Consider the following 21,705-nt stretch of genomic DNA (forward strand, 5'->3'; position numbering starts at 1 on the left):
GTTCATGTTGTTAGGATCCTAGAAGCTCATCATTCTTGGTGGGTTTTTTTCTGGAGTAGAATGTTCCTTTAACTATTGACAATGTGTCTTATCTTGCTCTTTTGTGGTGGCCATATATATATTTCCCTCTGTTGCTAAACTTTATGCTGCATTCTTTTCTCTTAAAAGATGTCTAAAATGTACTTCTAAATTTCAGTTTTTATTTTGTGAGTGACAGTAAGTGTACACACATTTATATGTGTTTTGTTGAATTTTGATTGGCCTCTCTTTAAACATGACACTGGTCAAGAGTTTTACTTGTTTCCTCTTCTTCATTCCCATTCTCTCTTTCATGGTTACTAAAGACAAAATGTATTAATTGAAAAAATGAACTCTTTGCCCTGAATTACAGTAAAGAACATTTTGGTAAGGTCTTTACGGAGAACAAGGATTCAAGTACTTCAGAATATGCTAACAATTGCATTGGACATTGTGTTTTGTCACAGAAATAGAAGCCCTAAATAAGATAAAAGCTATGAAAATGTAAAACAAAAATAAATAAATAAATAAATAAATAAATAAATAAATAAATAATGTAGTGTGAAGCGGCGGGGCTGCGTCCCGCCACCCGGCCGCCGGCTAACTTTATATTTCGAAATATAAAGCTAACACCCGAAATAATTACACGGAAACTGTATTCTTTTAAAACACTGCCTGGCCCATAGTTTCAGCCTCTTATTGGTTAATTCTCACGTCTTCCTTTAACCCATATTTAGTAATCTGGGTAGCACCACGAGGTGTGGCTTACCAGGAGAGATCTTAACCTGCGTCCATCTCGGAGAGGAGCAGCATGGAGACTCACTATGGCGACTGCCTCAAGCGTTTCCCCAACTCTACTTCCTTGTTCCCACAATTCTGTTCTGTCTACTCCACCTACCTAATTTTCTGTCTCTTAAAGGGCCAAGGCAGTTTTCTTTATTGATTAACCAATGAAAGAAACATAGACAGATAACTCTCCTCCATCAAAATAGGAGATGTCTATCATTCATCTAGGGGATAGAAAGGCTTATTTGACTTATACATCTATATCATTGTTCATCACTGAAGGACGTCAGGGCAGAAACTAAAACAAGGCAGAAACCTAGAGATAGAAGCTGATGCAAAGGCCACAGAGGGTACTCATCAATGGTTTTGCTCAGCCTGCTTTCTAAAAGAACCTATGACCACCAGCCCAGGGATAATGCCACTCAACACAAATTGGGGCTTTCCCCATAAATCACTAAGAAAGTGTCCTAGGCCTGGGTCTTTTGAAGGCATTTTCTCAATTGAGATTCTTCTCCTTTTGAATAACTCTAGCTTGTGTCACGGTGACATAAAACTAGCCATGGCACTGAAATCTTTGTCCTTCATATTTGATCATCACTTTATCTTTTTATTACCACTACTTGAACCATACAAGTTCTCCTCTTTCCATCCATTACATTTTATTTATTTTATTTCTGATGACTGGCTGTGCATTTATGATTTATATTCCATAGTGGTATTCTTTCCTTAAGGTCCATAGTATGTACAAAATTTATATGTGGCATCAGACACTCATAATTTCATAATTATGTATCCAAAAGATTCAAAATGCAGTCTTTCCAATGAGTTGCTTGTACCAGTAAACACTTGAAGTTTATGTATTGTGGAATACAGAACTCAAACATTATGCATAACAGCACCCATTTGCTACAATGAAACTGTAGGTCACAAGACAATTTTGGTAAAATATCTCATATTTCATGAACTGTGTCAATTACAAATTTTATTTTTTATTTATTTTTATTTTTTGGTTTTTTGAGACAGGGTTTCTCTGTAGCTTTAGAGCCTGTCCTGGAGCTAACTCTTGTAGACCAGGCTGGTCTCGAACTCACAGAGATCTGCCTTCCTCTGCCTCCCGAGTGCTGGGATTAAAGGCATGCGCCACCACCGCCCGGCTTCAATTACAAATTTTAATACCAAAAGCAAAAATACTCATCTATTTTCCTAAAGCAGCACCATGCTATTAGCAACTGTCCATTGCAAGCCATTGTCCACATAAAACTCATTATCACTTTCTAATGTTTTGATTAAATTTTATGTCATATGAGGTGATCTCTTGTCTTTTGCTTCTAGGTCCAGATGTCACAAACATATTTTATCAGATTTTTAAAATTTTTGTTCTTCCTGGTGATGGTAGTAGGGTTTTTGAAGGTTACATCCCTGGGGCATGATTACCCTTTCTCACATAGAGACACAACAGGGGATAAATAATTATTCTTTCCACGGTTAGTTTTCTTTTCTCCATCTTCTATGATGTACCAGTTAGTTCACTAAGCTTTTATAGACTGAAAGTGAAATCGCATCAGCGTTCCCTTCTTAACATTTTATATTCTCAGCTGTTTTGTCATAATAAGATCGGAATACATAGATTGCAATAATTTGAGTTAAAGTGCCTTGTTATAAAACAGTATTTTAGAGAAAAAACTTGAAATTTCAAAGATTTTAAATGTTTTAAAGAGTATGAAAAGTTTTAAAATGCTGAAGTTGAAGTGTTTTGTATTGGAATATTAATATTCACAAAGTATTCTAGGATAATGAGGAATGGGAGGGTTGTGTTTTAACCTTGTGAGGCATATCTGTCATAGTGACATGGGTTCAATTTTATTGGCTACTTTTATATCAATTTCAGACAATCTAGAATTGTTTTGGAAAAGGAGACTCAGTTGAGAAAAATGGCACCTCCAGATTTGCCTGTTTGCATGCCTTTGGTTCACTTTTTGATTGATAATTATGTGGGATGGCCTAGCTCACTCACTCTGGGCAATGCAACCCTTTGGCTAATGATTCTGAGCAATGTAAGAAAACAGGGTAAGCAAGCCCTGAAGAGAAAGTACATGTTTCCATGGTCTCTATATCAAATCTTGACCCCAGATCCCTGCCTTGAGGTCTGGTCATGACTTCCCTCAATGATGAAGACTATAAGCTGCAAGATGAATAAATCATTTCCCTATCTATGCAAAACAAAGTACATATGTGACCCAATTTAGCCAGATACACTTTTCAGTATTTTAGAACCTGGAAGGGGTAGAAAGATAGCCCTGTGATTATCTGATTTATTTAGAACCTTTCTAGTTAGGCAGTAATCTTTATAATTTATGCTGTTCTACATTTATTTTTCACTTGTAATATAAGGTTCACATCTTTGTACATTTAAATTTGAAATAGCAGCTGCTGTGTTTCTTCAATAAATCGACAAAGAATCTGAATAAAGAAGAGAAAGAGGGGAAGGACAATCTACAGTTATAAGCCAGAGAAAGTCAAACCGAACATTATAAAATAACAGAAAAAATTTTGAGCAGTTTACATTTTGGGGCACAAGGGTAATTATATGAAACAAAGATAAGAACCCCATTTTCATACTTGCTTTAACCCATTAATACAATGTTTATCATTTAACTGGATTAATGTAATTAATATAAAGACATTGTAAATTAGATCTCAAGGCACAGCGTGGAGGCTATAATATTGCTGGGCACAGCAAGCAGGATATTAACATCTATTGGTCAGAAATAGCAACAGGGAAAATAATAGAGCTTGGAGGCTGCCCTGTAGAAAAGGATGAGATGTGGGGCTAAGAGTTAATTGGCTTCACACACTACACTATTATTTCTTTATGTTCTTGTTTGTGAATTGTTTAATAGGCTTGTACAAATATTAAAACTGTACAAGGTAACTTCATACTATCCCCAACAGAGGCTGTGTATTCAGGGCTGGGCTTTCACGAGCGCACATGCCTATTTAAGATAAAACTTCTAAGCATTATAAAAAAATAGCAAATCCTATTAGCTAGGATTCATAGGATTCATGCACCTCTGCCACATCAGTTTCATATCACACAAAACCCAAGTGACAAAAGAAAGGAGCTCACCTTTAAATCAAAATTTTATGAGAACTTGTTTTTGTGTTCATGTTTAGAGATTCGAATCTGTATTTCTAATGACTGCTTGGAAAACACAGACAAGAGTCTTATTTTCATTATTTCTTAAGGTTCTAATGAGGCAATAAGGACTAGTTAGTTTATACTTTGAGTTGATTTGGATTTATTCCCTTTAGTTTCTGCTGAGAAGTACACACAAACATATGAGTTCTTCAATTACATATAATGGTTTCATTTCATTATTGTTCATGCTTAGCAGACATGCTCAGCAGGGCTGCCCTTTATTTGCCTACTGTGATTTAATTTAGTTGCTGCCTGCTGCCAGAATACAATAGTCATGATATTGTGCTTGCATGGCATCACTGTCATCCTAAACATTTTACTAGTGCACAGACTAGGACTTCAGGAGTGCCAGCATTAATATAGGATTTTTTTAAAATCCTGATGCTGAAGTAATTTACTACTTTGTGTGTGTGGGGTGTGTGTGAATGCATGCTGTGAAGGCCAGAATATGGCATCATCATGTCTCCCTTAATTGCTTTTCTATCTCAATCTTTTGAGACAAGGTCTCTCACTGAACCTAGAAATCACCGTTCCAGCTAGATGGGCTAGCCTGGGACCTGTGGATCGGCCTATCTCTCTGTGCCTTGTTAGTGTTAAAGATATATACCAACACACTAGTTGTTTACAAGGATTGAGGGCATCTGTCTTGGGTTCACTGAGCTGTGTAGCAACTACTTTACCAATGGAGCTGACTCCTCAGCCCTCCAAGGAGCATTTTAATGATTATGATTTCTCAACAAGAACACAAGTGAACATATCTGGGAGCACAAAAGATTATGTCTGCTCTTTAAAATTGTAGGCAAAAAATCTATCATATCTGCTGTTAGAAATGCATAATGTTATTCACAGTTATTGCTACTGGTTTTTAGTGTTTTCATAGATTAAGGAAAATTCTTTTTTATTAAGATTTTTTTAATACAATCTTCTCTCATTTTACATAGCTATCCCCATTCCCATTCCCACTCCCTCCCCTCCTCCTGCTTCCTCAACCTTCACTCCACCCCATATCCCCATTCAATCTTCAGAAAGAATAAGGCTTCCCATGAAGAGCTGATACTTCAGTTTGTAGCAAGACCAAGACCCTCTGCTCTATATCTAGGCTGAGCAAGGTAGCCTTCCAAAAGAATGTGCTCTTAGATATCAGTTCAAGCACTGGGGATAAATCCTGGTCGCTCTGTCAGTGGTTCCACAGACTGTCTAGCCTCACAACTGTCTCCCACATACAGTGAACCTAATTGGGTCCTATGCAGGTTAGCCTGCTATCAGTCCAGAGTTAGTTGCCTCTCACTAGCTCAGGTCAGCTGTTTCTGTGGGTATCACAATCATGGTCTTGATTCATATTATCGCTCCTCCCTCTTTTAGGCTGGTCTTAGAAAGTTTGGCCCAATGCTTCACTGTAGATCTCTGTATTTGCTTCAATCAGTTGCTGGTTGAAGGTTCTATGATGACAATTAAGGCAGTCACCAGTCTGATTACAGGGGAAGGCTAATTTAACTGTCCTTTCCACTGTAGCTTAGTGTCTCAGGTGGTCATTCTTGAGGATTTCTGGGATATTCCCTAGTGTTATGTTTCTCAATAGTCCTCTAATGGCTTCTTCAATCAAGATATCTCTTTTCTTTCTCTCCCTCACTGTCCTTTCCACTTCTTGAGCATCCCATTCCCTCATGTTCTTCCCTTTCTTCCCTTTCTCCCTTCCCATCCCCTTCCACACTCCCTTCTCCCCACCTACTAATTTTCTTAGGAGGTCTTGATTGTTTCCCCTTCCCAGGGGAATTCATGTATATCTCTCTTAGGGTTCTCCTTGTTACCTAACTTCTCTGGGATCATGGACTATAGATTGGTTATTCTTTGCTTTACATCTAATATTCCCTTATGAGTGAGAACATACCATGTTTGTCTATCTGGGTCTGAGTTACCTCACTCAGGATGTTTTTTTGTAGTTTCATCTATTTGCATGCAAATTTCAAGATGTCAGAGCTTTCCTTTTCTCCACTAAGTACTATTCCATTGCATAATTGTACCACATTTTTTTTTATAAATTCTTCAGTTGAGGGGCATCTAGGCTGTGTCTAGATTCTGGCTTTTACAAATAAGGCTGCTATGAACATATTTGAATGAATGTCCTATAGTATTGGGTTCCAATCCAAGAGTGGTATTGCTAAGTCTTAGGGTAGGTTGATTCCCAATTTTTTGAGAAACTACCATAGTGATTTTCAAAGTGTCTGTACAAGTTTGCACTAGCACCAGCAATGGAGAAGTGTTCCCTGTATTCTGCAATCTCTCCAGCATAAGCTGTCATTGGTGTTTTTGATCTTAGCCATTCTGATGGGTGTAAGATGTCATCTCAGAGATATTTTGATTTGCATTTCCCTGATGACTAAGGATGTTGAGCAATTGATTAAATGTCTTTTGGCCATTTGCAATTCTTCTATTGAGAATTCTCTGTTTAGATCTGTACCGCATTTTTTGATTGGATTATTTGGTAATTTCTTTAATATAGTAAAATGGCAATCTTTCCAAAGCAATCTACAGATTCAATGGAATCACTAGCAAAATCCCAGTACAGTTCTTCACATACCTCAAAATAACACTCATTTTCATGTGAAAAAAAAAACAGAATAGTAAAAACTATCCTCCAAAATAAACAATTTCTGGATGCATGACCATCTTTGATGTCAAGCTCTATTATAGAGCTACAGTAATGACAACAGCATGGTACTGGCATAAAAAAGACAGGTGGATCAATGAATCGAGTTGAAGACCCTGATATTGATCCAAATACCTATGAACACCTGATTTTGTCAAAAAGCCAAAATTATAATGGAATAAAGAAAGCATCTTCTATAGTGTTGGCATAACTGGATGTCAACATGAAAAAGAATGCAAATAGATCCATATCTCTTCCCATGCTCAAAACTTATATCCTAATGGATCAAACACCTCAACATAAGTCCAACTACATGGAACCTCACTGAAGAGATAGTGGGAAGTAGCCTTGAACATATGGACACAGGAGACTACATTCAAAATATAACACCAGTAGCACAGACACTAAGAGCAAGAATTAATAAATGGGATTTTCTGAATTTGAGAAGCTTCTCTAAGGCAAAGGACACAGTCAATAAAACAAAATGACAATTTACTGAATAGGAAGAGATCTTCAATAACCCAACATCAGACAGAGGACTGATCTCCAAAATATAAAAAGAACTCAAGAAACTAGACTTCAAAGTACCTAAGAATCCAATCAAAAATTCTTAAATTGTCATCCTCATTTAATCTACACTATTGTTATGAAGGAAGCATTAATTCATATTTGTAGATTAGAATTTTAATAAACAGAAATAGTCATTTCCTGGTAAGTTTTAACTATCTACTTGACACAGCCTTGAATCACTTTGGAAGGAAGTCTTTATGGGAATTGTCTAGATCAGACTGAACAGGGTATATACACGGGGGACTGTCTGGATGGAAATTTATGGTGAAAGATACAACCCACTGTGGGCAACAGTTTTCTCTATGCAGAGGGTTCTGAACAGCATGGCAGGGGAAAGATAGCTGAGAGCAAGATCTTTATTCTCTTTAATTCTCTTTTGGCTCTGGGTAGGTAATGAAAAAGAATGGGGGTAGGAAGTGTGAATAAATATGAGAAAAGTGCAATATTTTATATGCATGTCAAGCTCATAATGAAAACAATGCTTTTATACTCTAAAATTAATTAAAAACAGCACATGTTTGATGTAATTTTCTACAGTTGGACATGTTATCATATAGTCATTTAGTTATTACTGGCTTTGTGACAGTTATGTACCATTTTTTGATTAGTACCATATACTAATTAAAATGAATTTATTAATGTTTCCAAACAAGTTTAAATGTCAACTTTCTCTACAGTGACTCTATCCTAAATATATTCAAATGTGTGCTTAATGATCAAGTGTTTAACTACTAGTCCTGAATATATTCCACATCCATTTTGTTTAAATGTGTGTGATTTATGCCTGTGTGTGACTTTTAAGTGTATCCATGTGTGTTCATAGGGGTGCAGACACACTTGTAAGCCAGAAGTTGATGTTAAGTATCTGATTCTATCACTACCTTATAACTGTTCACAAAGTCCCCTGATTAGGAAGATTAGCCATTAGCACAAGCAAATGTTCCTCCTACTTCAGCCTCCAGGCATGTATGCAAATGCATAATAAATAAAAGAAATATAATTAAAAATATTTAGGATCCTGGTCTAAATATTTTCACTATACAAATAAGTGATTAATTCTTACATAAAACAATGTTATAATCACTTCTTTGACCAATGAAGTCTCTAATAAACTATGGATTAATAACCACATGGAATATTACTCATGCTTGAATAACAAAAATTAAAATAATAAGAAACTGTCTTCCAAACTCACAAAATACTTTCAGTGCAAATTTTATCAACCCCATGGTATGTTCCACAAATTTGATTCCAAATTTTCTAATATATAAATTCATTAAAAAGAAATACACATAATTTTACGTCTTGTACACCTGTGCAGGATAGTGCTCTATAAAGCAAATGAAGTATGATTAATCTCAATTTAAATTTATGACCCAAAACCAGATGTGTTTTGCAGACTCTGTTACACTTTGGAGACAGAACACTATTATATAGATTAAAATGATGAAATATTGTAGATTTTTTTTTTTAGATTTGATGCAGCAAGGACTAAACAAAGGAAATAAACATTTCACTGAGGAGCCATCTCTCATGTATTCTAAGCATAACATTGCTGTGGAATGTCTGTCTGTATATGTGTCGCTTTTATTGGTTGATGAATAAGGTTGTTTCAAACAGTGGCTTAGCAGGGTAAAGCTGTGTTAAATCTAAACAGAGATAGGGAGAGAGAGCACAGGCATAGTAGAAGAGATATCATGATGTTGCCTAGAGAGTAATGTACCACACCAGTAAGCTGCAGCTTTGTGGCAATATACACATTAATAAAAATGGTTTTATTTAGTAGTTAAAGCTAGCCAGTAAGAAGTCTAAGACATTGGACAAACAGTTTAAAATTAATACAGTTTCTGTGTGATTATTTGGATCTGGATGCTGGGAAACAAAAGTGCAGTCATAGAATGATATTGAATAATTGAGCATGTAATACTGATGCCTTGGCAAAATATAATTTCTGAATATTTTTTTTCTTTTTTCTTTTTTTGGTTTTTCGAGACAGGGTTTCTCTGCAGCTTTTTTAGAGCCTGGCCTGGAACTAGCTCTTGTAGACCAGGCTGGCCTCGAACTCACAGAGATCCGCCTGCCTCTGCCTAATTTCTGAATATTTTACCTTAGGATTATAGAACAATTCTATGATACAAAGTTATTAACATGACCAATCAAACAACATAAGATGTGAATCAATTCAACTGTTAGCATGTGAATATTATCATTTAAAAATGATTTTGTTCAAAATGACTCAAAAATCTTAAATCAATCAATGTTAATTGATCCAAAATTATATACATTAAACAGAGGTTCAAACTCACATTTTAAATGATTGAAAACCATTGACAAAATAATGCAGTCTTCTTTATATATTGCTCTCAATGAATTTTAATAGAGGGCTTATTTTTCCACTAAAACAAACCCAAACGACTCTAAGCTTTTAAACAAAGTCCTATTGTGACACACCATGCCTCTATTGTGAAATACAGATCAGACCAATCTATTGTTTCAGAATATTACTAAGAAATGCCCAAAGTAAGAGTAGAAAAAACATAACACTTATGTAAACATAAACTTATACTCCAGGCATTAGGAAGTCTAATCTACAGAATATGTGTTTTAAGTACATCATTATATTTAAAGAAAGAGAAAACAAACATTGGCATCTAGTCGTTCAAACACTTAACTTCTTTAATTTAGAAACAGTTATAAACGTGATATAATGGACAGCTATAGTGATTGATGAGAACAAAAGCTCCAGATGGAATTTCTCCATCATGTGTTTTGCAGTGAGATGTTGATAATTATGGAACAAATCTGGTTGTGACTGATATGTCGAGGTGGAAGACACTGCACAGATGAATGGAACTAACTGATGAGAATGAGGGGAAGCCTTGAGGACTGAAAAAAGAGAGAAATGATGGCAAAACCCATGGTTGAGCATGTGACTGTTGTCTCAAACAGAGGAGTGGATTTTGTTTTCTGCCCTCCTTAGAAACTTGGTACACAGTTCATCTAGTTCCACCTCTAACTGTTCCCACAACTGTTCTCGCAATTTTCAGCATCTTGAGTGTAGGAATGGCTTCACATGACTCATCTCTATAATTTGTTAAATTAAATCTACTGAAACAGAACAGTATGACTTCATTTGTCCTCCACATAGAGTACTTGATCTGGAGGACACAACACTTCCAAAGTGTCACAGGGGCTAAACAGCCTTCATGAAGTCTCTATCTATACTTCTTGTAACAAATTCTAACCCCTAGACACCTACAAAACAGGGGAGCACAGCTACCAGATAAAATTGGCACTTCATGAAAGAAATAAATATGTTTATATCTAGGTTTCTAGTTGCAAATCGGTTAATTACAATCCTCTCCCTGGGAAAAAAAAAAAAAAAAAAAAAAAAAAAAAAAAAAAAAAAAAAAACAAGGAGAAAACAAGGAGAGCCACCAGAAGCTACTGTGGGGTGATAACTCATATTCGTCAGCTTCTCAGGAGATAAACTTAGGAGACAAGCCTATGGGAAATTCTTACCAGTGTTTAGATTGGCTTAACTGAGACAAGAGAAGCCTATTCTGTTGTTAGGCACTTATCCATGGGCTAGGAACCACAAAAAAACATGAAAAAAGGAATTAGAACTAAGCAATACCATTAATAGTTTTTTTTTTCCTTAAGCATTGATGCTACCCTGCTATTTCTGCTGAGATGGACTACACTTTCAGTGAGCCAAAATAAATTCTTCCTTAATTAGATTTCTAAGGTATTTCATAACAGAAAAAGAAAAGTACAGAATGCATTTTTTCCTATTTCTTTCACACACAAGTGTGTGTGTGTGTGTGTGTGTGTGTGTGTGTGTGTATGTGTGTGTGTGTCTATTATGTATCTGGGTCTATGTCTCTGTGTGTGTCTGTGTGTTTAAGGTTCTCTCTGTGTATGTGTGTCTTTCTGTGTCTGTGTTTGTGTATGTCTGTGTTTTATGTTTGTCTATGTGTCTGTTTTTGTAAGTTTGTGTCCATGTGTCTGTGACTATTTGTCTGAGTTTGTGTGTGTGTGTGTGTGTGTGTGTGTGTGTGTATCTGTGCCTCTGTGGGTCTGTGTGTATTGGTGCCTCTGTGGGTATGCATGTGCACCTGTGTGTGCGCGCCTGTGTCTTTCTGTGGGTCTGTATGTATGTCTGTATGTGTGCACCTATGTGTCTCTGAGTCTCTCTGTGTGTGTCTGTGTCTCTGTGCATCTATGTCTGTGTCTCTGGGTCTGTATGTGTCTATGTGTGTGTATCTGTATTTATATATGTGTCTGTGTCTTTGTGGGTCTGTGTGTATGTGTCTTTGTGTCACTCTTTGTGTATTATATACTTCTGAGTAAAGATAACAGGTACAAATACAGTTCATTAGTTCAATCAGTTTCTATAAACCACTTTAAGTACTGCTGAAAATTCCTATTTCTCTTTTACGCTAATCAATCTATTTCATAGACAAAACAGGGTTAAGAGAAAAGTGCATATTTGCCCTAAAAACCTGCTGTGAATTTATTCAAAGCATTACAAAATTATTTTAAATCTGGTTTCTTCTACTACTCTATGTTCACTCATGAATTTCTCCTTAATTTTTCACAGTAAACACAGAATAAAAAGTCTAGGCCTTATTCGAGAAGATTTATGTCCTCATTAAAGCTATTCTTCAGTTGATTTCAGTTGTGTGTCAACTTATGATTAACCACACTAATGAAGAGAAGCAGTATCACAGAGAACTCGACATGGAGAAACGCAAAGCTATTTATTTTTGCATCCACGTATTTTATTTCATTTTTAAAGCAGAGTTACAATCATCAAAATGGTTTACTTAAGCACACAAAACCATTATAGATTCCCAACCTTCTAATTATTTATTTTAGTAGATTAAAAAGAAGCAAACTGGAAATGTTGTGATAAATTCAAAGAATCTTAAATGAGATTTTTTAAGTTGTTACAATGAAAACTGTGAAACCTGAGATATGTATGAACAAGAAAATACTTGGCAAGAATATACATGTATTTGTGCATGTTTACCTATAAACCAACATAGATTTTCTTTGCATATTTTTCCATATTTTGTGCATGCACAAGGGAATGTTTTTGAAGCATTATTAAAAATGGAGGTAATATCTTATACTAAAAGTACTTAGTCTGGAAGACATAAATGACAACATATAAAAATGCAATAATATAATAACTTTCTCTTCACTATTTTAAGAAAATATGTAATTTAATTTACACTTAAAACATAAAGAAAATAAACCCATATGAATACATATATACTCATAAACAAAATATGCTAATATTTAAGTTTGCATAAAATGCCTTATAATTAATTTTGTGTTCAACAAATCAATTAGCTTTGAAATAAGATACCCTAAAAAAAACAGGCTATCTAAAAAAATTGGAAATATAATAAAAATTAGTACCACTTAATTCTGTATTTTTCAGATCTCATGGGGTTTCAAATATACTCTTACTTGTAGGGTGGTTCACAAATGGGATGATATATGCATATCAATGTGATATGCTTTATTATATATCATTTTTATGTGTGCTTATGGACCAATAATATATATCCTGTCAATCAAAATTTATGGTTTGATAGTATAAAAATACTGTAGGCCTATAACATAGCAAATGGTAACATGTTTATATCTAGTACAATAGCAATAAGTATACACAGATTCTGCAGTGGTGAGAAAAGGAATGTTGCTCAGTTTATAATACATGCACACACAGAACCAAAACTTACATTGCATACCACTGAACTGCATAATCTGAAATGTATATGCAAATGAAATTATATGTGCAAGAACTGAGTTCTCGTGTTTTCCTGAAACTATATGATTATCAATAGCACAGAGTAGTTAGGGCCCTGTACCAGAAGACCTCTCAAGCTGAAATCCTTGCTTGTTGTCTTTGAAGGACCACCACACAGGCAAGAATTTGACTTCCTCAGTTCATCAATAACCTCGTCTAAGTCTGAAGAACTATTGTTGGGCTAAGTAAACTAATACATATCAAATATAAAAACAATATTAGACAGTTTTCATAATTTTTAGTCATAAACTTAGCTCTATTCAATAAATATGACATTTATGATATATACTTAACAAGGTAAGATTAAATCATTCTTGCATTATATTTAGTTTTAGTAACTTTTCTTAAGATAACCAGTTTTATGCAAGCAAAGAGAAGTCATAATTCAATACACTCTCCACTCATATAAATGTCATCAAAGCAATTTTATTATATCAACATTTACCAAGATTGACAAGACTGATTGTTTACAGATAATTTCCAGTTGTCAAGGTTTATGATTCCATTATAAAAATTTGTTTTCCAAGAAAAAAACATGAATGCATTTCATTCTGTTTGACATAATGTTTTCATTACATTTTTTTGGGGAGCACATAGGAATGACTTATTGGGGAACCAAAAGAAAAATAAATTATTTAAATCCTAGTATGAGATTCAATAAATAAAAACAGGGGTAAATTTGGTAATATAATGTGAATGCAGATAGTATATAATATATTGTGTATAGTATAGAATATAATGGAAGCAGATAAAGAAGTACGAATTCTGAAGCATTAGTTGGGTGCAAATTCTTGCTTCATATGCCAGACTAAAATTTCCATTGGTTATTCACAGCCAGATCTTGAGAATATTTAATATAACTTACAAATGTTTCTAGATCTAAGTTGTTACTTTGATTATTAAATAGTCCCCTAACGATCCAATCACTAAAGTGTTGTCTTGTAAGGTGGAAGAGTTTTGAGGCAGCAGATCCTTAACAAGTAGAGTCTTGCAGGTTTGCAGCTCCTTGAGGGGCATGCCCTGGGAGAGGCCAGAGAACTCTGAGCTCTTTACTTTTCTCTTAGCTTCTTTGCTTGTGATCGAAATCGTTTCCTCCGCAATGTTCACCCTCTCCAGGTACACACAGCAAAGTGGAAGAGCTTTCTTGGACTAGAACCTCCAGAAACATGTCTCAAACTAGCTTTTGTTTTCTCTATAACTGATGTCTTTCATTATGCCCAGAGAACACTGATTAAATCCCAAACACGACTGCTTCACCAATTGTACTTTGTGTTAAGAACATCCTCTGAAGCTGAAGATGCTTGTTTTGAACCCTTTAGAAAGCATTCTGCACTGTGTCACAGAATCTAGTGAATAAGGCTCTGTTGATGTTGTATGATTACAATTATAATGACAGGAATGTTCTCATTTACATGAATATGCTTGCTGGTCAGTGTGGCTTTCCTTTGTTAGGTGAGCTAGCCAGGGCACAAGCTCTATCTAGCTACTGAGTTGGAGAATAGCATTTTGTGCCGAACATTTTCTTCAGGGTCTTGCTAAGGCCTCTGTTGAATGTAATCACCAAGAGTTTTCCATTTAAATGAAACATTTTAATCAGTTAAAGTGGAGAAGGTAATGATATTTCTTTGGAAAATTTTCACAAATAAATCTACTGCCAGATGGATACCCCTAGAAACTAGATGAAGTGACTTGTAGCAACCAATAAAAATAGACATGGTAAATAAAGTTAAAAATCTCAAATCAGCAATCTAAGCAATGTTTCTAAAAATAAATGGAATTCTGACATAATCATGTACCTAATTATCTCCTTCCTAACTTTATTATACTGAAATAAACATAGTTACTGCATAGATTTTCCTCTTGTGCATGTTTATGTGTTCAGCATTTTAAAATCTAACCAGGCAATGAATACTATTTCTAGAATATAGCAAGTATGAGAATTTATACATTTTTATTTAAAAATAATAGATTCTTACCTTGATCAAATGGTTTTCCTGGGCTCCAAGTGCGGAAATAATCATCCTAAGAGAGGAAAATAGCACGATTTAAGTGTATATGATCAATTAAAATAGATGGATTCATATAAAATCTAAAATAATATATGAAACATAGAAACAGCATACAAACCTCTACTTCCTGCAAATGGCAAGCAGCAAATTTAAAAAAGAAAAAAGAAAGGGAACAGAGAAAAAGAATAGTTACCAAAAAGGAATACAACTGTATACAAGTTAAAGAAAAGAATTTCAACACATGTGCTCAGTTTCACTAGAAGCCAAGGGTTACTGTAACAATTTAATTATTTTTGTTGGCACTTCTCTTAAATATTATAATGAGCTTCTTTCAATTGCAATTCAATGTGCAATATAACATGCAGATAATTACCCCTAAGCTAATAAGCTGTAAAGTATCTTACTAGATTCCAATTATAGGACTTCATTTCCCACTAGTACAATAGTAAATGGATCCATTAATATAACAGGGAAAATATCAAGTGATTCTACAATAGCCCATAGAGTATAAATAGACTTTATGCAAATCATTCAAACATTAACCGAATAACCAAGGAATACATCAAAATGCAATTGAGAGATTGAGAAAAGCACACCTAATTAAACCCCGGTTAATGTTTAAATATTTAATATGGAAAAACATATATACTTAATATGTAAATAGTAAAGTTAACCGAATGACATAAAACTGGAGCAATGTACACCAAAATCATTAGAAGGCATATACAAATTTACCTCATATTATGTTTTACTTTAAAACCTTGTAAAGTACTTCATCTGTACTGTCTTCATGATTAAATATGATTTTGCAGCTCAAATTATGCACTGTTGTTATAATGATAATATAAAAAACAAAAAAGCATGAAAAGTTGCAATAATTCTGGGTGGTGCACCCACACCATCTATTTAAGTGAAAAGTCACAAATCTCCAAGAGTGCTAAAAAGTCAAGCAGAAATTGTTGTTATTATGTTTTACCTCCTGTCCCAGGTACTCCTCCCATGTTCATAAGCTCATGACTTTTTTTTTCAATTTTATGACCCAAGTTTTAAACAAGTGTGACTTTGGGTTTGGTACTGTTTTTGAAGTATGGCAGTTTCAGCAGGGTTCCCAGTCAACAAGTCAAAACAGTGTCAACCTCTCATACCGGATGTACGATTAGTTCATATTTCATTGTTGGAAGGTGGATCTTGGTGACCCACACGATGTTAATAGCAATTATTTGGAGATCCACTGGACATCTGTGCTGTGATTCATGATTGTATTGACTGTATCATGGCCACATGATAGCACAGCTTTTTCCCTTCTATCTCTTATCTCCTATTCTCATCCTTTGCTGTTCTTTGAGCTTTGAGCAGGTGATACTAATACACTGTTGAGTGATGAGCACTACTCAACAATTACTTATTCTCAGTATTTTTTACAGTTCTGTGTCTCTGGGTTCCCTTCATGGTTAAGAGAAGTCTTTTTATTAAGAGAGAATCATTTGTTTATGGGTATAAAGAAGTATTTAGATATTTTACTTTTAATTATAAAAACAAGTATGGTTACCTACTCATTATAAAAATTAAATTTAATTTCCAAAGTTTTATTTTCTTATTATAACTGCTAACCACCATCTTTTTTGTTCCTATCCACCCACTTCAAATGAAAGAACAGAAAATCCCTAGAAGCCCTATCAGTCAGTCCTGTTTTGGGCCCAAATGAAGGTTACATTAAGGAACAAATGACAGCAGTCTGTACTAATAGGCTGTGTTCTAAATTATGTAGGATTAGATTAAGGGAGAATAATACCATGCCCCGCATAATTAAATCAACATTGATTGTTTAAACTCTTTTTAAAAAATCTCTTTTTAAAAGCAATTACTCCAAGATGGAATTCTTGGAAAGCCAATCTTTATAATTAAATTATTTTACTAAGTGTCTAAACTACTGGGAACATGCATATGGCTCAATGGTTAAGAAATATGTGTTGACCACAAAGTGAATAAGAGTTTGGTTCAAGCATCCACACAGGTACTTTTCAACCACTGTCAATCAAGTTCCACAACAACTGATACCCTCATCTGGATTCCTATGGCAGCTACTCTCTTGTGTGTATAAAACCGCAACACACAGACACACAGACACACACACACACACACACACACACACACAGAGAGAGAGAGAGAGAGAGAGAGAGAGAGAGAGAGAGAGACAGAGAGACAGAGAGAGAATTTATAATAAAACAAAATCATTTTTAAACTTCCAAATTCAAGATGAAGATCATAGCATGCATATTTTAATATCTCTTATCTTTAAAATGGTGTGTTCCTGCTTGAAGATATTGTTATATTTCATTCAAAGAATGAAGAGCAGTGAGACAGGTGTGCATTTACATATCCCCTATAGCATACCAGACATTAAATCTGAGCACACCTGCAACAATCTGAGTAAATATGAACTACAGGTCTGGTTTTAACACTTGGGAGGAGAATCTACTTAGAATAGTGATGGCCGGGTGGTGGTGGCGCACGTCTTTAATCCCAGCACTCAGCACTCGGGGGCAGAGGCAGGCGGATCTCTGAGTTCGAGGCGAGCCTGGTCTACAAGAGCTAGATCCAGGAGAGGCTCTAGAAACTACAGGGAAACCCTGTCTCGAAAAACCAAAAAAAAAAAAAAAAAAAAAAAAAAAAAAAAAAAAAAAAAAAGTGATGATCTAGAACTCAGAACCCAGGAGCCGAATTGGAAAAATAATACACAGCAATTTGAGAAGGACGTTTTGTGTGTATATATGGATATATAAGCATATCATCATCATCAACAACAACAACAAAACCACCAGCAGCAGAACATCAGGCTTGGAGACATTAGAACACTGACACTCCTTGGGAAAGCCTGCCTCCCTTTGTTATTCACTTAGATATCTCATGATAGCTAACAAAACCATTCAGTTTACTCCAGTTCTAAGAAGCAATGATGGAACCCTTCAATGTTAAAAGTCCGTTTTCAGAGAGATGTAATGTTAAGATTTAACCTCAGTCAAATGTAATTAACCACTCCGCAGACTACAATGACCAGGCTTAGTCAATTTGGACCGATAATTACATAAAACCTGTCATTAGAACTCTTTGGGAAACCCAGTGCAACACGCATGCATGACTTCTGCCTGAGAGAACTAAGAAGCACACTTTATGGGCTACTTTTACTGATCAGCTCCATGTCCTCACGTCACTGGATGTTTACTTTCTTCACATTTACTTGTTTGTTTGTTTTTTTTGTCAATGTTTTGTTTGGATAAACCATGGGAGTTTTGCCAAGATGAACATTAAAAGTATTTTTTTTTTAAACACAGGTGCTCACTCAACCACAATTTATTTTCCTTCCATGGACTTTATGTCGATATTGGTTTTTCCACATCTTCAATTTAGATTAGAAAAAAGCTCATCGGGGATTTAGTAAAGACCTAGAAGACACGTTCCCAATTGGATAAACTCGGGTCTAGGAAAACACAGTCAAATCTGAGTTAATTAAAAACAAGATGATTCTTGAATCGTCAGCAAAATCTCACATTAATGAATTATACATACTACAAGCATTTAATACAGTTAATCTGAGACCTTTGTTAATTTCTTGTGCTAAGGAAATCATTACTGGTTTTACATGAAGGGTGTACATATGAAAATGTGCTAAATATGGCATTATTTGGAATGGATTTTTCCTTCTGTTATAATGCCTGGGTTCCGCTCTATTTTGTGAATTGTGTGTGTGTTCAACAAAACATTGACATTCATGCTATTTCAGTTCAGATAATTCTTTCTTGTGTAGAGAACAATGGGCTGGTCTGTGCTTTGTAGGCTATTTGCAGCTCCCTAGGCCTCTGTAAAAAAAATCAGAAGGCAATCTCCCTCAAGGTTTGACAAACAGAAATACCACCAGATGTTGGCAAACATCTTCTGGGAGAAATATCATTCATTTCAAGAATACTTATGGAGTATTACTGGTATACATGAAAAGGATATTGAAGCAAAATATATAATAGAGAAGTGCTATCAGTAATGGTATTCTTAATAAATATTTTATATTATTAAGATATTTTACACAGTTAAGATTTTGAAAGCATATTGTGGTAGACATACAATTTTGTATGAATTTTTCATCATTTAGGTTTGCCTGTATCTAAGCTGTGCTTTTACACTGTTTATAACTTCTTTTTAAAAAATATTTATTTATTTATTATGTATACAATATTCTGTGTGTATGCCTGAAGGCCAGAAGAGGGCACCAGATCTCATTACATATGGTTGTGAGCCACCATGTGGTTGCTGGGAATTGAACTCAGGACGTTTGGAAGAGCAGGCACTGCTCTTAACCGCTGAGCCAACTCTCCAGCCCTGTTTATAACTTCTTGATATAATAAATATGCTAATTAATGTCTGAGAATTTTTCTATTTTCTTATAAATACACTAGTAAGTTTTGGAAGGGAGGCAACAACACCAGTCATAATAATAAAAATAGTTTGCCTTTATAACTGATTATAACATGGCATTATGAAGATTAAGTATGTCACAGGGAGAAGTTTGTGTGTGAACATCAGCTGTTTTATTTGTGCCCACACTGCTTCATTTATATTGAAAATGCAAACCCACTCAAAAGCTCAATATAATTTGTAACAGACACAAAAAATGAACATAGAAATCTGCACAGAAACACAAAATACCTAGATTATCCAACCAACCCTCCAAAAATGAATGATGCTTGACTACAAGACAGCTCAAATAAAAATAGCATTTAAGTAGCATAAAAACTGACACACAGACTAATGTAACAAAATGAATGACTCAGATACATAGACTTGTAACTTCATCCACCTGACTTTTGACGAAGAGGATAAAAATAAATTCTTGAGGAAAAATGGAGCCCTCAGAAATGGTACAAAGAAAACTGTAAAATCTATATTTAGATGAATGAAATTATACTCTTATCTATCCCCTGGGACAAAAGTAAACACCAAATAGATAAAAGACCTCAACATAAAAATGAAACTATATTTGTAGCCAATTAAGCTGACCAAGTTCTCTTCCCCACAGGGAACCGGTGTAGAATGATTGTAAACATCAGCCTTTTTGGTAGTGTGTGCAGGTGGTTGCCTAGCTGTTCTAAGGGACCTTGAAAACAATTTTTTGGCCATTATTCAAGTCTCTGATTGCAATGCTGTGCCAAATTTAGAGTCCAGTTAAGAATACATGGTGCTTTTGGGAAACCCCAGGGCTCAGTGTCGAGGGTTTACATGGTCCAGGTCACCATGCCCATCCGCACCAAGCTGTAGAAAACGACATGTGACTGAGGCTTTGTGTAGAGTCAAGTTCAAGTTCCCAGACCTTCAGAATATCCACATCTCAAAGAAGTGGGGCTTCACCAATTCAAATGTAGATAAATTTAAAGACATGATCTCTGAGAAGCAGCTTGTTCCTGATGGCTGTGAGGTCAAAATATCCCCATTTGTTCTCCCCTGGACGAGTGGTGAAGCCTGTGTTCCTGAAAACTTCCCCAGTGCTCTCCCCTACACTACTAAATGATATTCAGTATTGAATCTCACAACCAATTTGAGAAAAAAAAAGGAAGAAAGGATGAAATGCTAGTGGCAAAATTAAGGAACATGCTATATGTATAGGTAATGACTCTAAAATTGATCCTGTGGCTCAGGAAATAATGTCAATGAGTGACACATTGCTTTTAGAAAAATTGAAAGCCTTCTTACAGCAAAGGAGTGATAAAGCAACAGAGTGAAGAACAGATATCTTGCAAATAGGGGAGATTCTTTGTCAGAAACACACCTGACAAGGAATTGAATAGTCAAAGAACTAGTTGTAAGTATCAAGAAAACAATCAACACACGAAAGATTAGGCAAACATAAGATCTCCTGGTTTTGGAAGTGTTATCAGACTTTTTGTTTTTATAATTGATGAAAGTGAAGGTCCTGGGATGTAGGAGTAGATAAACTTCACAGATGATTATACCAAGTACGTTATACCTTTGGTTTTTATCTTGTAATTCTTAACAAAAAATGAGATTCATCCTCTCACTTTAAGTAAAATTGGGTTTCATGAATTGCTTAAAATAAAACATGAAGGAATATACTCAAGAGTTCTAATCCTATATTATGAAATAAGTCCATCTTTCCAAAAACACACATGTCCAGTCATACTGGAAAAACTTTTAGTCTATACCCTCTACTGAGTGTCCAAATGATATATTGATCAGCTGTCAGTCCCATGAAATAGCCATGGTAAATACGCAATGATTCAAGCTCAGTACTCATTTTACTGCTGCTAGTATAGAAACTCAAAGTGAGAAATAACTAACTGCTTATAGTCAGTCCACGGAGATATGACAGATGTTTATTAAGAAGGTTATTAAGTCACTGTGTTGGGGACTGTTTACTACAAGAAATGCTGAAAGCCCTCATCCCATACCATTAGGCATAAATCAAAACAATTTAGAGGTTTTCTTATTGGACTCGGGAGTTGAGGATGACAACATGTCTTCATAAACACTGATACACAGCCTTCAAAGTGTTCCGCTGACACAGGTTAAATCTTAACACCAAGTAAATCCTAACCTCTGTCTCCCACTAAGTATTTGATGCAGAATAATAATAATATTGGTCTTA

The 21,705-nt window shown here is 35.1% G+C and overlaps 1 protein-coding gene and 1 non-coding gene across 7 annotated transcripts in view; one reads left to right on the forward strand and one right to left on the reverse strand.

Moving 5' to 3' along the window:
• The window catches only part of Spock3 (SPARC (osteonectin), cwcv and kazal like domains proteoglycan 3), a 362,591-nt gene that overhangs the window by 193,411 nt on the left and 147,475 nt on the right, over positions 1 to 21,705 (reverse strand). For 2 of the 6 annotated variants that reach the window (XM_038326911.1, XM_038326910.1), the window contains exons 2-3: positions 15,172 to 15,180; positions 15,021 to 15,066 (exon numbers count right to left, since the gene is read on the reverse strand). The exons of 2 other annotated variants lie outside the window; for them this stretch is intronic. In XM_038326911.1, the coding sequence (XP_038182839.1) occupies positions 15,021 to 15,066; positions 15,172 to 15,180 (55 nt within the window). The remainder of the gene's footprint in view (positions 1 to 15,020; positions 15,067 to 15,171; positions 15,181 to 21,705) is intronic. 2 more of the 6 variants (XM_038326914.1, XM_038326913.1) reach the window with 1 other exon arrangement.
• LOC119813817 lies at positions 20,083 to 20,212 on the forward strand. The gene has a single exon (XR_005285265.1). It is a non-coding gene; the product is annotated as a small nucleolar RNA SNORA70 (small nucleolar RNA).

This window comes from Arvicola amphibius, chromosome 4 (genome assembly GCF_903992535.2).
Source record: "Arvicola amphibius chromosome 4, mArvAmp1.2, whole genome shotgun sequence".
In the NCBI taxonomy this organism is placed as follows: domain Eukaryota; kingdom Metazoa; phylum Chordata; class Mammalia; order Rodentia; family Cricetidae; genus Arvicola; species Arvicola amphibius.